This window comes from Haliotis asinina, chromosome 9 (genome assembly GCF_037392515.1).
Source record: "Haliotis asinina isolate JCU_RB_2024 chromosome 9, JCU_Hal_asi_v2, whole genome shotgun sequence".
In the NCBI taxonomy this organism is placed as follows: domain Eukaryota; kingdom Metazoa; phylum Mollusca; class Gastropoda; order Lepetellida; family Haliotidae; genus Haliotis; species Haliotis asinina.
This window is the reverse complement of record NC_090288.1, coordinates 7,193,435-7,211,663: the sequence shown is the minus strand read 5'-3', so window position 1 is coordinate 7,211,663 and position 18,229 is coordinate 7,193,435. Positions and strand designations below refer to the sequence as shown.

Here is an 18,229-nt window from a genome sequence, read left to right as displayed (position 1 = left end):
TGTTAGCACTCTTTCAACGGAGGATCATTAGACAATGGATGGAGCATGTGAAATCATTACACTGATGCTAATAACGTATATTTATACTAATGTGAGTGAGTGAGTGAGTGAGTGAGTGAGTGAGTGAGTGAGTGAGTGAGTGAGTGAGAGTGAGTGAGTGGTTTTATCAATATTCCAGCAATATCACTTGTGAAACTGGAAAAACTTTCCTTAGATTAGACGAACAAATCTAAGGCTAAGAACTACAGAAAGGTCTTGTGCAAACATGAGGGTACAGTGTGAATCTCGTTCATCCATTCATGTGCATCAGTATTTAGATGATTTTGGCTCCCTTATGAGACCCAGAGTTTGAAAACTATGTGCGCACAATCCACAACAACACCTAATATCAGACAAAATGTTCCCAGCTGATGCACTATGAGCCATGTCAGTGAGTGAGTGACTCTGATTTTATGCTTAACTCCACCAATATTGTGGTGGTCTTTAAATAATCGGGTCTGGGCCAGACAATCCAGTGATCGACAACATAATCATTGATCTATGCAATTGGGATACAATGACATGTCAATCAAGTAAGCAAGCCTGTCCACCCATTAGACAAGCATGGGATGCTGAAGATCAATTCTAATAAGATCTTCATGGGTCATATGCTGTATCAACACAGTTACCATACATTCCATAATGCAATATGACTGACACGGCAGTCACAGAAACAACATGGGAGCTCTGCCAACCTCCATCAGTTCGCAACAGGAGATGTCAGGCAAGGTATGTCTTCAATGTAGACATGCTGTAGGTGTGACATACCACAAAAACAAACTACAGACTGGTGAGGGGCTTGGGAAGTCTGGGTTAAGTGATTAGGACTGAACCAGTACAATGATAGATACAGTGTGACCTGAAGTAATGACATAATTGTAAAAACCTGTTATCACCTGTACACTGCAGTTGTAATGTAAACAATTGTTATCTTGTCTATTTGTTTTGATCAGGAAAATTCTAATTAAATTTTTCACATACAGTTTATATGTTATATATACCCTATGGATGTCATCCCTTTACCATGTTTGCAGTTTCAGAAAAAATACAAAGAGCATAAAACCACTCGAAACATTATAACATTTACTTCAACTTGTGTCAGCTCATTGTCAGACGAAAAAGTGTAAGGTGACACAGACTGTTGGTGGAATCCATTTGTACCTGCATCTAATGGCTGATCATGACCTAGACAAATCTACAGAGTGAGTGTGTGAGCGAGTGGAGAGCAAGGGTGTGATTATAATTTTATGCTTCTTTTACAGAGCAAGGACTTAATGACAATCTATTTATTAAAGGAATCAAACCTAGCTACACTGACTCTGTCACAACAAAAGGAAGCAACTCCATAAAGAAAATTCCATCAATCCACTATATTTCACAGACAAATGACACGAAAGAGTCATGCAAATTTGAGGTGTTCTGAATCAAATATCACAATTATGTTCAAGTTGAGCTGTGTGTGTTTGACTGTCAATAAAAATTACCTTTCTGGACTTCCAGACTGGAAACAATGCTCATCTTTCTTCAAAACAAAAAGCAGCATGCCCCTTTAACTCAACTCAGTTAACTCAAGGTACCTAGTCCATATGTTCAGGCATTTGTCATACAGCCTACTTCACATGTAAATACTAAGACAAAAGATCCTACCTGTCTGGCCATTCATGTTGGAGTCACTGGCTGACCTCTTAGCACTATCTTGCGGCTTCCTTGGTCGAGGATAAGTACTTGTCCCATTCAACTCATCTTCTGAAAAATTTAAAAGAATTTGCATATAGAACTGACAGTTTGTCTATAAAAGTCAACATAAAATTTTAACCCCATTTTGAAAAACCTCACCAAAAGCTCTGACAAGTATTATTACATTATCCTGAAAATGTACAAAGTCAACTAGTCTCAATACACTGCACTGCATAATTGCATAATTAACATACAGCATAACGTTGCATGCGATCAGCCCCTGGACTTCAATGCATTCACAGAAGAAACAGTATTACCTTTTTTGGCTGTTGAGACAGGGTTGTCATACTGGGTGCGGCGGTTGACATGGCTGAAACATACAACAACGTGGTCAGCTCCACCATTGGGTCATCGGCAGCATGACTCACCATCAGCTGATTAATATTCCTTCATATGCTCATCAACATGGCATGAGTAGTGGATCATTAATATCAGCCTCTCTTATACAGTACTCCGCTCCAGCATTCTTGCAGCTAGGCAATTAATCAGTGTCACCAATACTTAATGAGATTACTACTGTTGATGGCACTTTTTATGCAAATCATGTTTGTTTATGGTATTCCACTTTTGCTCTATACCTGTGCTGACGATGGTAACAAATCACTGTCTAACCAACCAAGAATTCTTTAGCTGTCAACATTCATCAAAGCTTGAGTGATACGTGAGAGTTCAATAAACAATGAATTCAGACTGATTGTCATTGGGGAAGGAGAACAAAGGCTTCTCTTCTGGATGCAGATTTGTTCAACTGAACATATCACCAAAAAAGAAGGACACTTTATCAGAACAAAGGCTTCTGAACACAAATTTGTTAAACTGAACATATCATCAAAAAGAAGGACACTTTATCAGAACAAAGGCTTCTGAACACAAATTTGTTAAACTGAGCATATCATAAAAAAACCCTGTCATTTGTATCCAGTGATGAAATGTGTGTCTACTTCATAAGACAGTACAGTGTTGATATCTATCTCAAGAGTAATCCTTTGTCTGGAGTAAGTAAGTTTAGTGTTACATCATACTCAGTAATACTTCAGAGTTTCTGTAACTAATCGAATCTGGATCAGCATGAGCATCGACCTACACTATTGAGATATGTGTCAACTATGTCAGTAAGCCTGACCACCGGACCCTGTTTGTCGCCTCCTGAGACAATCATGGGTTACTGAAGATCAGTTGTAATCCAGATCTGCATTAAGTAACATTCCTGCAGTATTAGACAGGGACACAAGGAAGGGCTTTACAGACCGTGTCCAAGACAGAAATCAAACCCCAGAGCCTGCCAGATGATTCAGCCCTCATGTCCAATGGTAATGTGCACTGCATGTAGAACATACCTTAGAGAACCAGATGTTATCCGGAGATAATTCTAACATCATCCAAGAAAATCGGTCCTCATTAGTAAGATACCCTGTGAAGATCGAGGCTGGAACTGGACTTTAACAACCACTGGACTTTAACAACCCAGGTTTGTTATTAGCAGTGACTAACAGGGTCATGTGGTCACACTTGTTCACATGGTGATACATGTTACTGTATTCCAGTTGCATGGTTCAAAGCTCACGGTGCAAATCACAGGAAAGTCTACTTTAGACTTGATGATCATCATGCAGACGGAATATTTCTTGGTACAACAACAAAACTAGTAGCACTATGATCAGCTCCTACTGGAATACTGAGCTGAAAGAGAGGCTTTTCTTGTGTCTCTGTACAGCAGAATTCTTTGAGCATGAAACCATTACTTCATTAAACTCCCATTTAAATCTATGCTAGTTTGTTTGTTAAATGCATAACACCTCACTGAGTGATATTCCAGCCACAAGTTGGTGTCGGTAAATAATATGTCTGTCGTACAGACCCTGAAGTATAAATATCCAAGAAAGCCCACGCAAGTCTAGAAAATGTGGCAAGTCTAGATTTCCATAGCTTCAGGAAAATGAAGAAAGTCTCAGGGCTCCATTTCACTCTATTATTTTTTACCTATGAACATTTTTGAGAAATATATGTTCATTTCAGAGACTAGCTGTTAGTCTAGTAAATAATCAAACCCAGATCCAGTGACAACTTGACCACGTCCCTGGTCACACCCAGCATCTTTGTTAAAACCTATAGCAGCTAATACCTTATCACATTCCTATCAATCCTACAACATCTAGTGATTTTAATCAACCAACACCAACAACTGTTTGCCTGTTTTCATGATGAGAGATGGTAGCTAGTATCAGTAATCCCCCTCCAGACCTGACCAACAGCATCTTGAGCTCCTGGACAACCATCACCTATCACCTTCATTGCCATCCTCCCCTTCAAAGTCCACCACTGGGACACATGTGGTGTCAAACATCTCCCCACATAACACTCTATAGACAATGCAGCAAAATTCCCCCTGGCCGGTTTTCATCCCTTGAAGAACGCAATGAAATTAAACCAGTTGAAAAGCCCCTGAATTAATTAACAAATCATCCCACTTTGAAATCCTCAGTAACTCCACACCAAGGGGCATTCCTCAGTCATGGATGAATTGATTAGTTCATCCTGCCTGAAGCTTTGTCTTCACACCAGTCTTTCTCCCAATAAAACCCACAGTTGACAGACTTGTCAGACTTCTACAACATTACATGTTCCACTAAACACACTTCACGCCTCTCTTGTACTAGTTTACAAGTTCCACGCCACTGAAACTAAGGACAAATCAGCCTTCCTTGGACTGGCGTATGCTGATTATATCTGATTATGCTTGTTTGATGTTTGTGCATGCCTTAAGATGTTACAACTCAAATGAAGGACAATACCACTGTGAATTCAAATTTCCTCTCATAAAAACAGCCAGCTGACAGGGCTTTGAATAGATTCTCCAGATGTCTTGCTGCCCCAACACCTTCTACTACCAATACACTCTGACACTGAATGCAATGTCAAGCAATGAAGGATCCACCAAATAATACATGTGGATAAATTTATTTGAGAATAACAAGCTTTTAACTGTTCACAAATTCAATAAAAATATTTAGATGTAACTAACTATGTTCATAGAAACATTTAGCATCTTTAATCATTGTAATTCTCTTTCAATATTATCGATAAAGTTAAATGCCACTTAAAGAAGTGATAGATAAACGTACCCAATTAAAAATATATCCCACTATGTATACATAATGGTGAACTTTGAAATACTTTTCATAGTGTCTGAACATAGAAAAAAACTGTTTTTCAATATGTCCCACAGTGTTTGAAAACAGCTATAGTCATTACTTCAAAACACCCCTAGTCATAAATAAAAATTTACTTACTCCATAAAAATATGTACCCTTCGTGTAAATATACAGAAAAACTCACTCTATGAAAACATGCATCCTTAGTGTATAAACATGCATATACCACACATGAAATATGCCCCATAGTGTATAAATACAGATATATTCTCTCTATGAAAAATGTCCCATACTGTATAAATACAGATATATTCTCTCTATGAAAAATGTCCCATACTGTATAAATACAGATATGTTCACTCGATGAAATAGTGTATCAACACACACATATTTGCTTTATGAAATATGTCCCATTAGGTATAAATACACATAAACTCATTCTATGAGATATGTCATATCATGTATATATAGAAAACTACATGAGGTCTCATTACATACGATTTATACAAAACGAGTGTCCTTCCTATGGCATCTGACCTCGCTTTTGCCCAGTCAGATACCACAAGAAGGTCACAAGTTTCGAATCATTCGTATGTAATGAGTGTGGTATTTTATTTATTATCCACATTTTGCAAGCATTAAACTGACAAAACAGCTATTTCGCTATTTTTACGGTTTCAAAAAGAAATCAGTTTCTGTAAGATGTTGCAGAAAAATGTTGTACTGTCGTACACATTTTGCATGATGTCACACTGTAATGACATCACTACGTCTGCCCCCTTAGTAACCAAAGTCACAATGCATGTCAGTTGTCATCGTCTAAAACAGCCTAAAACAGTAAACTACTCTGTAGCTTCCGGTTTCTTGGTTTGCAGTTACTTCATTGGTGGAAACACTGTGTTTAGGTTTTTCAACAGATATAATATCTCAGTTCGACTCACAATTAAACATCGACACGGCAACGTCTGCAATGCTTATATTCCCACATTGCATACAAGCTGTAGCATGAATGAATGAATTCACATGTTTGTTACGAATGGAAATGTAGTTCCGTCACAATGTGACATTATCCAATCAAATCATAAGAATCTCAGGTCTAGTCGTTACAACACAGGTCCACACGATACGACACTTGTGGAATGTACCATGTGTTGACCACATGGGTAGTAAAAGTACATATATACTCACTCTATGAAATATGTCCCATAGTGAGGATCCTCCACCTTCTCCCAGCCAAACGGAAGTTCTGAAACATGGAACACCATATTAAGGAACTGACGCTGGGTTAAACCATCAGGAAAGTCTGTATATTTATCCCATACAGGAATCATATCACAATATGTGTTACAATACATTTCGCACAGATATGACAGTCTCAAAACACATCCAAGAAAATGTAGCACTTGTCAGACCCAACCCCTTATATGTCTCAGAAAATTATTATTGAACACAAGGAATCTATCAGCATGGAAATTGACCAGAACATAATACGGCACTTCATAATTACTTGACAAAATTGAAATAACAGCACAGCCATGTGCTGCAGCAGTATGTTGTACGGTATCTCACACCAGGTACATCCAACTAATCAGAAGATGTGGTTAGTGCATGTGCCCATCTCTTGAAAGGTCAGTTCAATTTCTCTGTGACCCCTGCTGTTTTGTTGCAGGAATATTGACAAACCCATAAAACATGTCATTAATGTTCTATCTTTCACAGTTCACTGAGGATATGATGTGCGAGATTACCCGTAATGACGGTCAGTCCTCATACATTGTAATGCATACTGGGCAATAGCCATGCCTTCAGAAGGTTTGTCAATACTATTCAAGCTACCCCTCTACCAACTAGGGGTATGGAAGACATAAATGATTTAGTTCAAGGGTCTGTACAGATACCATGAGGGTTTAGTGAAGTGATGAAATGGTGCAATACATTGAATTGTAAAATTTTAATATTATTTCCATTGTGGGACCTTCAGATATTGATACAATGAATATTTCTGAACATGTCCGGATGCAATATTCTTTTTCAGCCATTGTTGTGTTTACTGAATCCACACTTCTACGTTATGTAGAACCCTTCAATTCATATCCTTTCATGAAATTAAAACAAGAGTCATCAGAAGATGACATATCCCCCCTGACGACCACATATTTGAAAAGACAAATCATCTGACAGTTACTTGATGTTTTCTTAGATTAAGTATGAATCGTTTCCATGGAAGTCATCAAAAATACAAATGCCATATATCTGTAAACAGCAAAAGGCAAGATCTGTCTCATATATCTGCCAAGATCTGTTGAAAGATATCAAATGGTTTTCAATAATTAACAAAGTCAATCACCTCTGTTACTTTAAGTTTAATGACAGGAGTTCATTTTTTGCAGAATAGCATAGGTAGTCATAAAGACTCCCTTGATCTTAAAAGTTCCATGACAGCATACATGGATCACAAGAAATTTTGAAAACATGGGTCCAACAACTTAAGGAAGGACTGCTAGTGTCTTGCATCAACCACACATTCAAAGATTATTTGCTGTAAATAATTACGAACTGGCTTTAAAAATAAACATGCACATCCATGCTGGGAAATAAACTCAGAATTTAAGGAGCTGCTAGGCAGTTCTTGAACCTCAGATCTAACCATCAACAATATGGAAGAGAAAATAACAACTAAACTACAGGTTAAACATGAACACAAAAAAATCATACAAACACCAAATATACTCTTATTTATAGTAAAGAGAAGCAATATATCACATATGCTAATATTTACACATATGATAATAAAGCAAGGTTCCATGATATACTACTGACTTATAAATGTGGTCCATGCGTATCGTTTCCAAACGTATGTCAATGTATGTTATAAAACAGTGAACTACTGCCCTAATTCCAACATCACAAAAGAACAAGGAAAAGTAAGAAAGGATTGACACCTGTCTCCTGTGACCTCTTCTCCACTGCAAACATCCAACAACTTGTATGAAGCTTATACAACCTAAGTTGGCTAACAGCCATGATGAAATCCTGGCTTCTCAATGTTGTTCTTGTGAACGTAGAACACATACGTGAGTGGACTACTCAACAGAGAGAGGCAATGGTTTTTGTGCATGTCAATTTCCCATCGTCAGGCGATCATTTACCTGGCTAAACGCATTAGGTTGACAGAAACAAAGCCATATACACTTGTCACCATTACACCTACCCCAGTCTACCAGCAGCCATATCTACAGGACCAAACATCAACCCAGGAATAATGAGGTTAGAGTATATCATGAGTTATACTCCACTGTTTGACACTGGATCAAGTTATCACCTCCACACTCCAACCGTTAATACATTTAATTGTTGATTTCAAGAAAATAATGCGTCATAAATCTAGTCCGGGGATATTAAGTTACATCCATGCAGTTGATGCTCTGATAAAACAGAACCAGAAGTACTTCATAAAAAGATAAACATAAGCTGACATTTGGAAACTGTTTCTTTAGAAATGTGATAATTAAACGAAGAACCCTTAAATAATCTAAAGTTTGTAGTAAATCGTGTTTATTTGTTTCATTAAAATGATTTAGTTCATGTATAAAACAGTTTCACACAAATCTGGTAGATCACTTTGACATAAATTATATTTGAATGAAAGTTAATACTCATATTCTTTTCAAACTGACATCAATATTTTCACAACCATTAAACATTCAGATAAAACATCAAGTTAGGATAGATATGTTTACAAAGAAGCCATATCAAAAATTAACTGATGGTGTAATTCATTGGAACAGAGCAGATGGAACAAACCATAATCATTTTTCTGAATCTGCAATCAGCCTCATAAACAAACATGGCTGCCAGGACAAACTTCTGCCCGTCTGATCCACTGTCTATGAAAACAAGCAATACTTTGACTCTGCACCCCTATTAGCAGAACTAATGTCTAGGAAATGGAAAGCAAACAGGCTGCAGTAGGGCTGGCCCATGCAGGTGGTAAGACAGGGATTAATGAAAATGGATGGGAAATATGATGAAATGTTGGCCAAACTGCAAATGCAACTGCCAAAAAGATTGAATGAGATCTCAGAACAATCGGTGCCATCTCCATTCTGACTTCAGGGTAACTCAATACTTTCCATCAATTAACTAACATATTTACAGAACTATCAACAATGTTACAATCCATCAGAACTGTGTATGATAAAGTCACAAACAGTGCTCCAATGTATCATTAAAGAAACAATGCAAAACTGGATTTATTGATGCTTGTCTTGGCTTGTTACTGAACGACACACTCAGCAAAACTCCAGCTATATGAGATGGTCTGTAAATAATACAGTCTGAACCAGACAATCTAGTGATCAACAGCCATATCTACACAACTGAAATACAATGACGTGTTAACCCGATCCACTTAGTTATCACTTATGACAAGAATAGGTCACTAAACACCAATTCTATCCCGGATGTTCATGGGTCAATCTACGGATAAGTAAAACTGTACATATTCACTGATAATCATACTTACTTGATTAACACTTAAAAGAATTCTTATTAAAATTGCATCTGCTATATTTTGGCTATAAGACCCCTGCCTGTAAGAAACTGACTCTGCGTAAGACAACCTTCTAATTGATATCATGAGCAGCAATCCACATAACCAACGTACACACAACTAACCAGTCATCAAGCCCAACAACTTGATTCACTACAAAGCCTCATGTGATCTGCATCAGCATGAGACTAGTCTGTCCTTGAAACCCTGGAACAAATATATCCAACAATGCCCATGTAAAGCTCGAGTATTTGGCAGGTCTAGGTTTCCACAGTGTCAGTTTCTGAAAATGAAGAATGTCACTTGGGCAATATATTCTATGATTATTCATTTTTACATTTTTTCCTGTAAAACTATTTGCATCTCAGAGACGAGACTAAGTCAATCAGGAGACTAGACGAATAACACTATCTGAAATGAACATATTTCACCAGAAAAATAAAAAAAATAAACAAATAAAAATGAAAGGAGCCCTGAGACTTTCTTCATTTTTAGAAACTGTGGACATCTAAAATTGCCACATTTCATAGCCTTGTATGGGTTTGGGATGTATTTGCTTCAGGGTCTGTAAGAGAGACTAGATGGGGACGGTTTCTAGCTTAAAACTCCTACTGGGCAATTCAGAAGACTATTCCTTCACTGAAACTGTTTAATGCTTATAAATAGTTTAGATAATAAGACTACAAAGACAAAAACCTTCTGCAGTATACAGTTACACCTTTAAACAAAGGGAAACATTTGCCTGATGGTGTCATGGCAGTTATCACATGTTGAACATATGTTCTGTATCTCCTCCCGAGTGTATACGGGCGATAACACATAGCTTCAGCTGCAAATTTAGGAAAAATAATATAGCTTATCATGTTATACCAGGCCATCAGAGCACATTTAAGCTCAACACCACCACCTTGTCCTTTCTGGGACCTATTACAAAACTCAGACTTGAAGCACGCATTCACTGTATCCTTCAGAAAATAGTGTGGGAAATTTTGAAGGTTGCGGATCTTTGTTGTTTAAAACACCCTCTGCAATTTTCCAGCAAAATACAGAAACTGGTCCAGACAATCCAGTGATTGATACCATGACAATCATTGAATCAATGTAATACACTGAAAATCTAGGTGGCTGGGTTGGCAGGCAGGCAGGCAGTAGTAGGGTGGCCTAGTTAAATGGACATGGGATAGGTCAAATGAATAGTGTCATATCCAAAATGAAATACATATTGTCTGCAATGAGTGAGTCAGTGTGTTGAGTCATACAAGTATTCCAGCACTTTCATCATCACAACAGGGGATATCAGAAAAAGGCTTCATACACTGTACTTGTACAGAGAATTGAACCTCGGTGTTGGTACAAGACATTTACTCCGCTACTGGGCCACCCAGTGCCTATGCAACATCAGGATGAAGAGTAAATATATAGATAATGTTTTACAAATATGATAAGGATGTATATGGGACCTCTCACCAGGAATATTAATAGCAGTTAACACTTGGCCTGCCTGTTCGCCAGACTTTCTCTAAACATGTAGACAACACACAGTTTCCTCCCTAAATGTCACGTGAAAGATATGAAAAGTTTATCATGATAAAAGACATTCTAACATTTTTATCATTTAAACAGGAAAGGATGTTTTAGGTTTCATATTCACTGTAAACTACTCAAAGATTTGCTCAAACTTACAAACCAGAGTGTTAATGCTCAAAAAATGATCTTCAATAACAAACCATAAGCATTCCTCCACACTGTTAGTAAAACTTTCAGAATTTCTTGTACAGAAACCATGGCAACCATAAAAAGTCATAAAATGGCAGCAAGGATGCAGTTTGGAATATCCATCTCATTTTACACTGTTGATACATTCAGTCCGTGTGTACTACCTGTAAAGCTTAATAAGGCAGTGTAAACAGTGAAGAGACATAGTTTCAATAGCCCAGCCATCACAGTTCTACATGTTGAGGAGAATTTATAGAAGATTAAGGTGTCATGAGGTCTGAGGTAGAGTAAACACTGTAGAAACACAGGCAAGAACTCTGCAGCTTTATCCTTGGGCCATCAGGTTGTTGGCAGGCTTAGACAAATATACAAGACCACATGACACATGTCAGTTAACTTAAATATGAATCAGGGAAAATAATGATACAACCAAAATTAACACTTGTACTTCTATCAATCTTCTGTTGTATGAGTAATATTTCCTCTCTGACAAAACCATGACTATGCTTTGTAAGAAATCAAAATATGTCTTTCACAGCCTGACTGTAATTGGTTGGAAATCAACTCGTGGAACAGTCTGAAGTATGGTTTAATATGGTATTCAACAATGTAAGCAACCTTTACATCTAGTCATCCTCAGTCTCTCATATTATGAGAAAGATGTGACATTTTGAATTGCTTTCAGTGTTAACCCAGAGAACCAGTTCTTCGTCTCAATACAATAAAGCAACAAAAGTACGGATAAATCACCCCTATTACCTTACTTACGTTGACGTCCATCAGACTGGACTAAATACACACCATATACTCCAGTTTCCCTGAAACCTGATCACAAATAAACACAAGACTACATACTCACTTAGCCTAGCGTAAATCCGTAGTTATGAACACTATGCCAACAAGAGTTCCATCAGGCGTTTAAAGATTAAGCCTGCAGCATCCCAGGCATACACTGAAGGAATTATAATCATGAGGGGGCATCAGCTTTCATCTTGTAATTGGCGCACCTCTTGGTTTGATCATAGCTGGTGTGCCCAGGGGATAGTTGTAGGGGCTGTGGGAGGGGGGAGAGGAAATATGGTATGGTGAGGCTGGGGACATGAAACGGGGGGGTGGGGGAGGGGGGAGGCGGTCATGGTTTTAATGTTTGTTTAATTGTCTTCAAAGACACTGGCACCAGATGAAATCAGTGGAATGTTATTGACAATGTAGGAATACATGTGGCTTGGAATTTCAATAAAAGTAAATGAGAGTTCTTGCATTATCCAGTCTGTCTCAGCACTCAGTAAGTGGGAGAGTATCTTCCCACCACTAACTCATGCAGTGGAGAATACTTCCCTACCACTAACTAAGATTATGAAAACTACCTTCCCACCACTCACTTAATCAATGGAAGACTACCCTCCTTCTACTCATTGGAAGTACACCTTCCTACCTCTGTCCCACTCAATCTGTGACTATCGGCCTACCAGTCACTGCCAATAAAGACTACTTTCCTTCCACTAACTCCATCAAAGGAAGACTACTTTCCTACAACAGCTATCCAACACTAGTGATGGCTCTTGTATATAAAACATAATCCACACACAGAAAGATGTTTCTTTATCTAGTACAGCCCGGCCAGAGATACAGCTGCCACAGAACTCACCATGGAATAACAGGCCTGTAGAAGCACTTATACCATGCCATGGAATATCCAGGAAACCCCACTTCTATCCGGCAGCATTAGTCATTCCAGGAACTCAGGGCATTATTTATAGACATAACTGTGATTCAGATGAGCAGGGTTGGGGGGTACACACCCTTTTCATTCAACACTTTTTGAAAAGATAAATAAATCCAATATTCATCTGAAGTTTGTCAAAACATGTATATACCACACGAAGTATTCCTCTGATAGTGCAGCTTATTCAGTCACTTGATACTTGAGATTCTTCAACAAAGATATTAAAAAAACCTGTGTTCAGACCATGACAAAGAGCGAACTGTTACATGAATAAATCATCAACTCCATAGTCTTCACAGTATCTTCCCTGTAGATCAGGCATTATATTCTACCATTGTTTCATATCTCAGCATTGTTTCACACTTCAGTCAGCAACATCACATTCATGAGGAACAGGAAGTAGCATAGGTTTCTTCAAACCATGATTGTGGGAGAGAAATATTTTTTAAGACTGAAGTGTGAATGTTTAGTGAATATGTATTATTTCTACACAAGCAACTGCCACCTTAGAATACAGGGGAAGTCTACCGAAGAAGTTAAAGAGCACCTGCTTTTTGCAGATGACCTTAGTTAATCTGTCATGGCCATGCAAGTACCTAGCTTTTATGGAACAGTATACACAATGACAGATATGACAACTGAACTTTGGATCAAAATAACCACTGGTCCAGGGAGAAATATAGAAGTAAACTCAGGAATCATTAGAGTGAATGAGTCAGTGAGTATGGTTTTACACCACTTCTAGCAATCTTCCTGCAATATCACAATAGGGCCAAAAGATAAATGGGCATCACACACTGTTCTCATGTGGGGAATAGAACCCGGGTCTTCAGCGTGGGGAGCGAATGCTCTGACTACTAGACTACCCTACATCCCCAGGAATCGTTAGAGCTAGGGTGCCAAGCATGGAAGGATTCCTTTCGGGTTTAACTTAAACGAGAGGAAAAGGCAAAGATTGGCAGAATGTTCAAAGGGCTAGAACTGGTACTCGGAGCAACTGCTTAACCTTGTATTACTTATGCATATACATAAACTCTTTAGTTATAATACAACTTAAATAATGGTGATGTGACTTTCAATTTTAACTCACTCACTACTTAACCACCATCATGCAAAATAAGCAGAACAAGAAAAGCATTTTGCAGGGACGTAGCCAACATTATATAAAAACCCATGCTTACACATGATTTTTTCTATGGAAGTCCAAAACAATCTAAATATAAAGCTTTGCAACCTTCAGGCTTACATGAAAGAAAATGGCTTGCTACTCTCCTGTCTTGAAACTGAAGAAGGAAAGATAAAATGGAGAGAGTACTACTGTTGATTTCTTTCTGTCCATGATGGATTTGAAAGACTGATACAGGAGTCCATAAAGATTGCGAACTCACCAGACATGTTTCTTAATTGCCCAGTAGAGTTTCAGTAAGATGATGTTTACTGTAAACAGTGATATGGTGTTGGTGACTTACTGCCTGTCAGACAGATGTAATTACACAGAATTTCAGAACAACTTTAGCACTTTCCTTGCAGAAAAGAAATGGGCTGTCAGGTCCTAGTTATTGTGAATTCCACTTGATATACTGGCTGTTAAAATGTAAGAAAACTGCATGCTCTATTGATTTTTAATAGCACTGTCATTACCTGCTCTTAACATTTTAAGAAAAATCTTTTCCTACCTATCATAAATTTAAACAAAAGTTATATCACTGTTTATATTCTGTTTAGCATTCTCCATGTTTTAACAGATTTCACAAAAGGTTTTGGAAATTGGGTTTTTTTTACGTTTTGACAGTTTTTAAGGGTAATGAAGGTGTTGTTGCAGTGAGAAAACTAACAGGTGATAACATGAAAGTTGGAATCTATGAAGGGAATAAATGTACAAAAATATTGATAAGGTGTGCAGTGATAGCACAATGAAACATGGCAACGTAGGAAGACCCTGGTTCATGTATCAGTAACTGAAACAGACAAAAATGCAACAAAAACAGCATGAATACAATCTAAATCAAAGGGAAGTAACTATCATGGCGAGAGTTTCAAATAAAACAAAGCATTAACATGAAAAATAGGTTTCAGATAGCTTGAGGAGAGTTAAAGAAAAGGTGGACAGATGGAAGCAAGTTGCGTAAACAAAGGAAACATTTACTGGAGAGAAGGAAATTGGATGATGATATGTGCTATCTCCTGTGACCTGCACTGTATCAGTGAAACATGACTCGGAACCAGATAAAATTCCTATTTCCATCCCAGCAAGTCCAGGCTGCATGGAGCAAGTGCAGACACCACAAACATAAACTCCCCATCTTGGCCATCATCTCAACTGTTCATATAGGGCACAGGAGAGTCTAAATAATATTCTACACATATTCTGTTGGTACAAAATTAGTTGTAGGATCTTGAGCATTTATTGGAAGGACCAAAGTTTTGTCTCATGACATGTTTATTGGAAGTTGATTCAAGCAGTCCCAGTATTCCATATATAACTGTTGATTATTTGAATTTCCGTGAACCCAAAGTTCTGGAACTTCAAGTTGTCCTAGAAACAAGAATTCTAAAAATCAGCTACAAAAAGTACACATCTACCAGATCAACCAGAAAATGATGCCATACATGAACACTCCTTCAAACCATCAAGTAACATCCCCTGCCATTTTTATTGAACAAAAGTGAATTACCAAGACATCGTCAACCATAGCAAAAAATTTCCCTTGAAGAGGAGGAGCTAGCGCATACGGTCTCACTCCTGTTTTGCTGACATGTGATCCTGTGTCCCCCAAATGTGTCACTGCAGCCCCATCCACACACAAGTAACATCCGCAACCATTTACAAAGATGTCGGCCCAATGCCAATGGAACAAAACCACATCAAAAACCCACATCCCGACAGACAAAAACGTTATCTCTGAAAACACCACCCCCAATTAAATGACCTACTTACAAAGCGTTCTCCAAATATCCCAAGGTGCTGTACATTCCACCCAAAGGCTATTGTCGTGGTTACATCTGACATCCAGGGAAGTTTCCCTGTGTCCTATCTGTGAGTGATATATGATCCTCCTCTCTTCCCCCTCCTCCCAGTGTTTCGGGGGAGGCTGATACAGTACCACCGCTGCCACTAACCCTGCCTCACTGACGTCACATCAACTTCTACATGCATGCTCACAGTTTAATTCCTTGGATAAATAACTGTGTTGGCTTTTTCCAACTCTTTGCCTTGGAGGGAATATGGAATACTCTGGAGGGGATGTGTAAGACTTTGTCAACTGGGATTCGGCATGATCTTACTACGATAACTCTACCATAAAGTCTGATCCATCACGACCGAGTTGGAATTGTGGGGATGAATTCGGAGCCTCACTGATGGGCAAACAAACTTACGACTACTGCAAACTTGTGATCAAGAAGTATCTACGGAATCTGGAATCAATTAATGCAATTGCTCACTAGTTCAAACAGAACATCTGATTAATCAGCTCAAGTGCATGAGGACTGGAGCACACAATGAAAACTTCCATGCTAACTTTTCTACAAACATAAAGATATGCTTTTGTGCATCAAAGTATCCACATAACTTCTAGAAAGAGTTAATATGCATGCAAAACTTTTGTCCTCTGCACTCCATGCAATACCATTAAGCAGCCTATTGAGAAGACTCCGCTTTGACATTAAATGGTTTCTATTGGTCCACTCACATCGTCTAGACTGCTCTGCAGTCAGGCGGTTTTTTCTGCTGCAAGAATCAAGTCAAGACGTCAAATGATACCATCACTACATTCTTCAATAAAATTGCCTGCCCCTTGCAGGGGACTGATATTAATATTTTATTTACTTTGGAGACATAGCACCAGCCTAATCAAGGAATGGCCTGTCGGTTGACTCGACCACATCTGTGCTCCAAGCATGGAGCATATTACCATGATAAATAGGACTGAACGCATAATATGAGATATTCATTAATTAGCAAGACTAACTGGACCTCAGACACAACACATATCAGAGTTATACACGGGGAATAAAATAACGCAACGTGGAATACAGGAACAACCATTCCAATGTTAACAGTTCTACTAATGCTACTTCTATTACATCACTGCCACAATTCCTGCATTTTGGTTACAGTGACGCAAAACTAATCTTCATCATTTTCAACAGAGGTCCTCTTCACTTTAAACTACACATGACCAGCAAGCAGGTCATGGCACCACAAATCATCACCATCCACCTCTTCACTTTGTCAAGGCTGGGTGGATCACACTTCTTTCCTGCATGTGTGAAGTCAACTTGTTAAGTGAATTATAATTAAGGTTCCGTAGTCACCCTCGTTAGCTATGGTTGTTCAGCTGATATTGAATGCCCACCCTCAACAATGCCATGTGGATAACATAAACAATACACCCATATACATGAAGTATATTTTAACGTTAGGTGTTTAGAAACTCCAACTATGGAATACATCAAAATCATAAGGGATAATAATCTTTTCTTACTCAACAGTTTGGAATGATATTGATAGATCCTTGTTATATAATATCTAGTCCTCATCACAATAGCAGCGTGGCAACATTCACTGCTGGCCAAATACCATAGGCTTCATTTGTTTACTTTGGTCCATGACAGAATAAATTGAGCAATATCAATTCTTCATGTAATTCTGTTACTACAACTAATATTTAAAAAAAACCCAACACACTGAAGAAAGGCATACATTATCACAATGTTATCCTTCACAGTTGAGCTCGTAGTGATTTAGTAGGTTTCTGAGATCAGCTGAAGATAAATACTGAAAAATTAAACTAAAGGGAAAAAAACCTCAGATTCAGGTGAAATTAAAAAAGTTACCCAAACAACACAATACCTTATCATTTCAGTTTTTAAAAGACGCCTTGAAGAATACACATGCAAGTCTGTATTCTTCACTCCAAAACCCCCAATCTGTCATCACGTCATGTCAAATCGTATCTGATCTACATTCATTTCCATCAGTACTAATCTGGACATTAAAACAGTTTTCCGTTGAAAGACGGCTTATCTCAAATATTAAGGCCAATCCTTGGTTATACTCAAGAAAAGAAAAATGTCTGAAGGTTTCATCAGGAAGCACTCACGTCTATCATGACTTCCACAACTGGAGTGCTATGGTTGTTGTTTACTAATATCCCAACTGTATGACAGCGTTCAGTCAAAATCAAGACTGGTATAGACAATCCAGTGAATGGCAATATCAGCTTCTATATTAAAGATTACTTGCTTCAAATAAGTTTGCCAAACAGATTTGCTCTTTACAATAGTTGCTGAAGCAAAACATAA

The 18,229-nt window shown here is 38.1% G+C and overlaps 1 protein-coding gene across 11 annotated transcripts in view; it reads right to left on the bottom strand.

Moving 5' to 3' along the window:
* LOC137295704 (membrane-associated guanylate kinase, WW and PDZ domain-containing protein 1-like) overlaps window positions 1–18,229 on the bottom strand; it is a 137,050-nt gene that overhangs the window by 51,719 nt on the left and 67,102 nt on the right. For all 11 annotated transcript variants that reach the window (XM_067827208.1, XM_067827209.1, XM_067827218.1 and 8 more), the window contains exons 6-8: window positions 6,117–6,174; window positions 2,034–2,086; window positions 1,687–1,785 (exon numbers count right to left, since the gene is read on the bottom strand). In XM_067827208.1, the coding sequence (XP_067683309.1) occupies window positions 1,687–1,785; window positions 2,034–2,086; window positions 6,117–6,174 (210 nt within the window). The remainder of the gene's footprint in view (window positions 1–1,686; window positions 1,786–2,033; window positions 2,087–6,116; window positions 6,175–18,229) is intronic.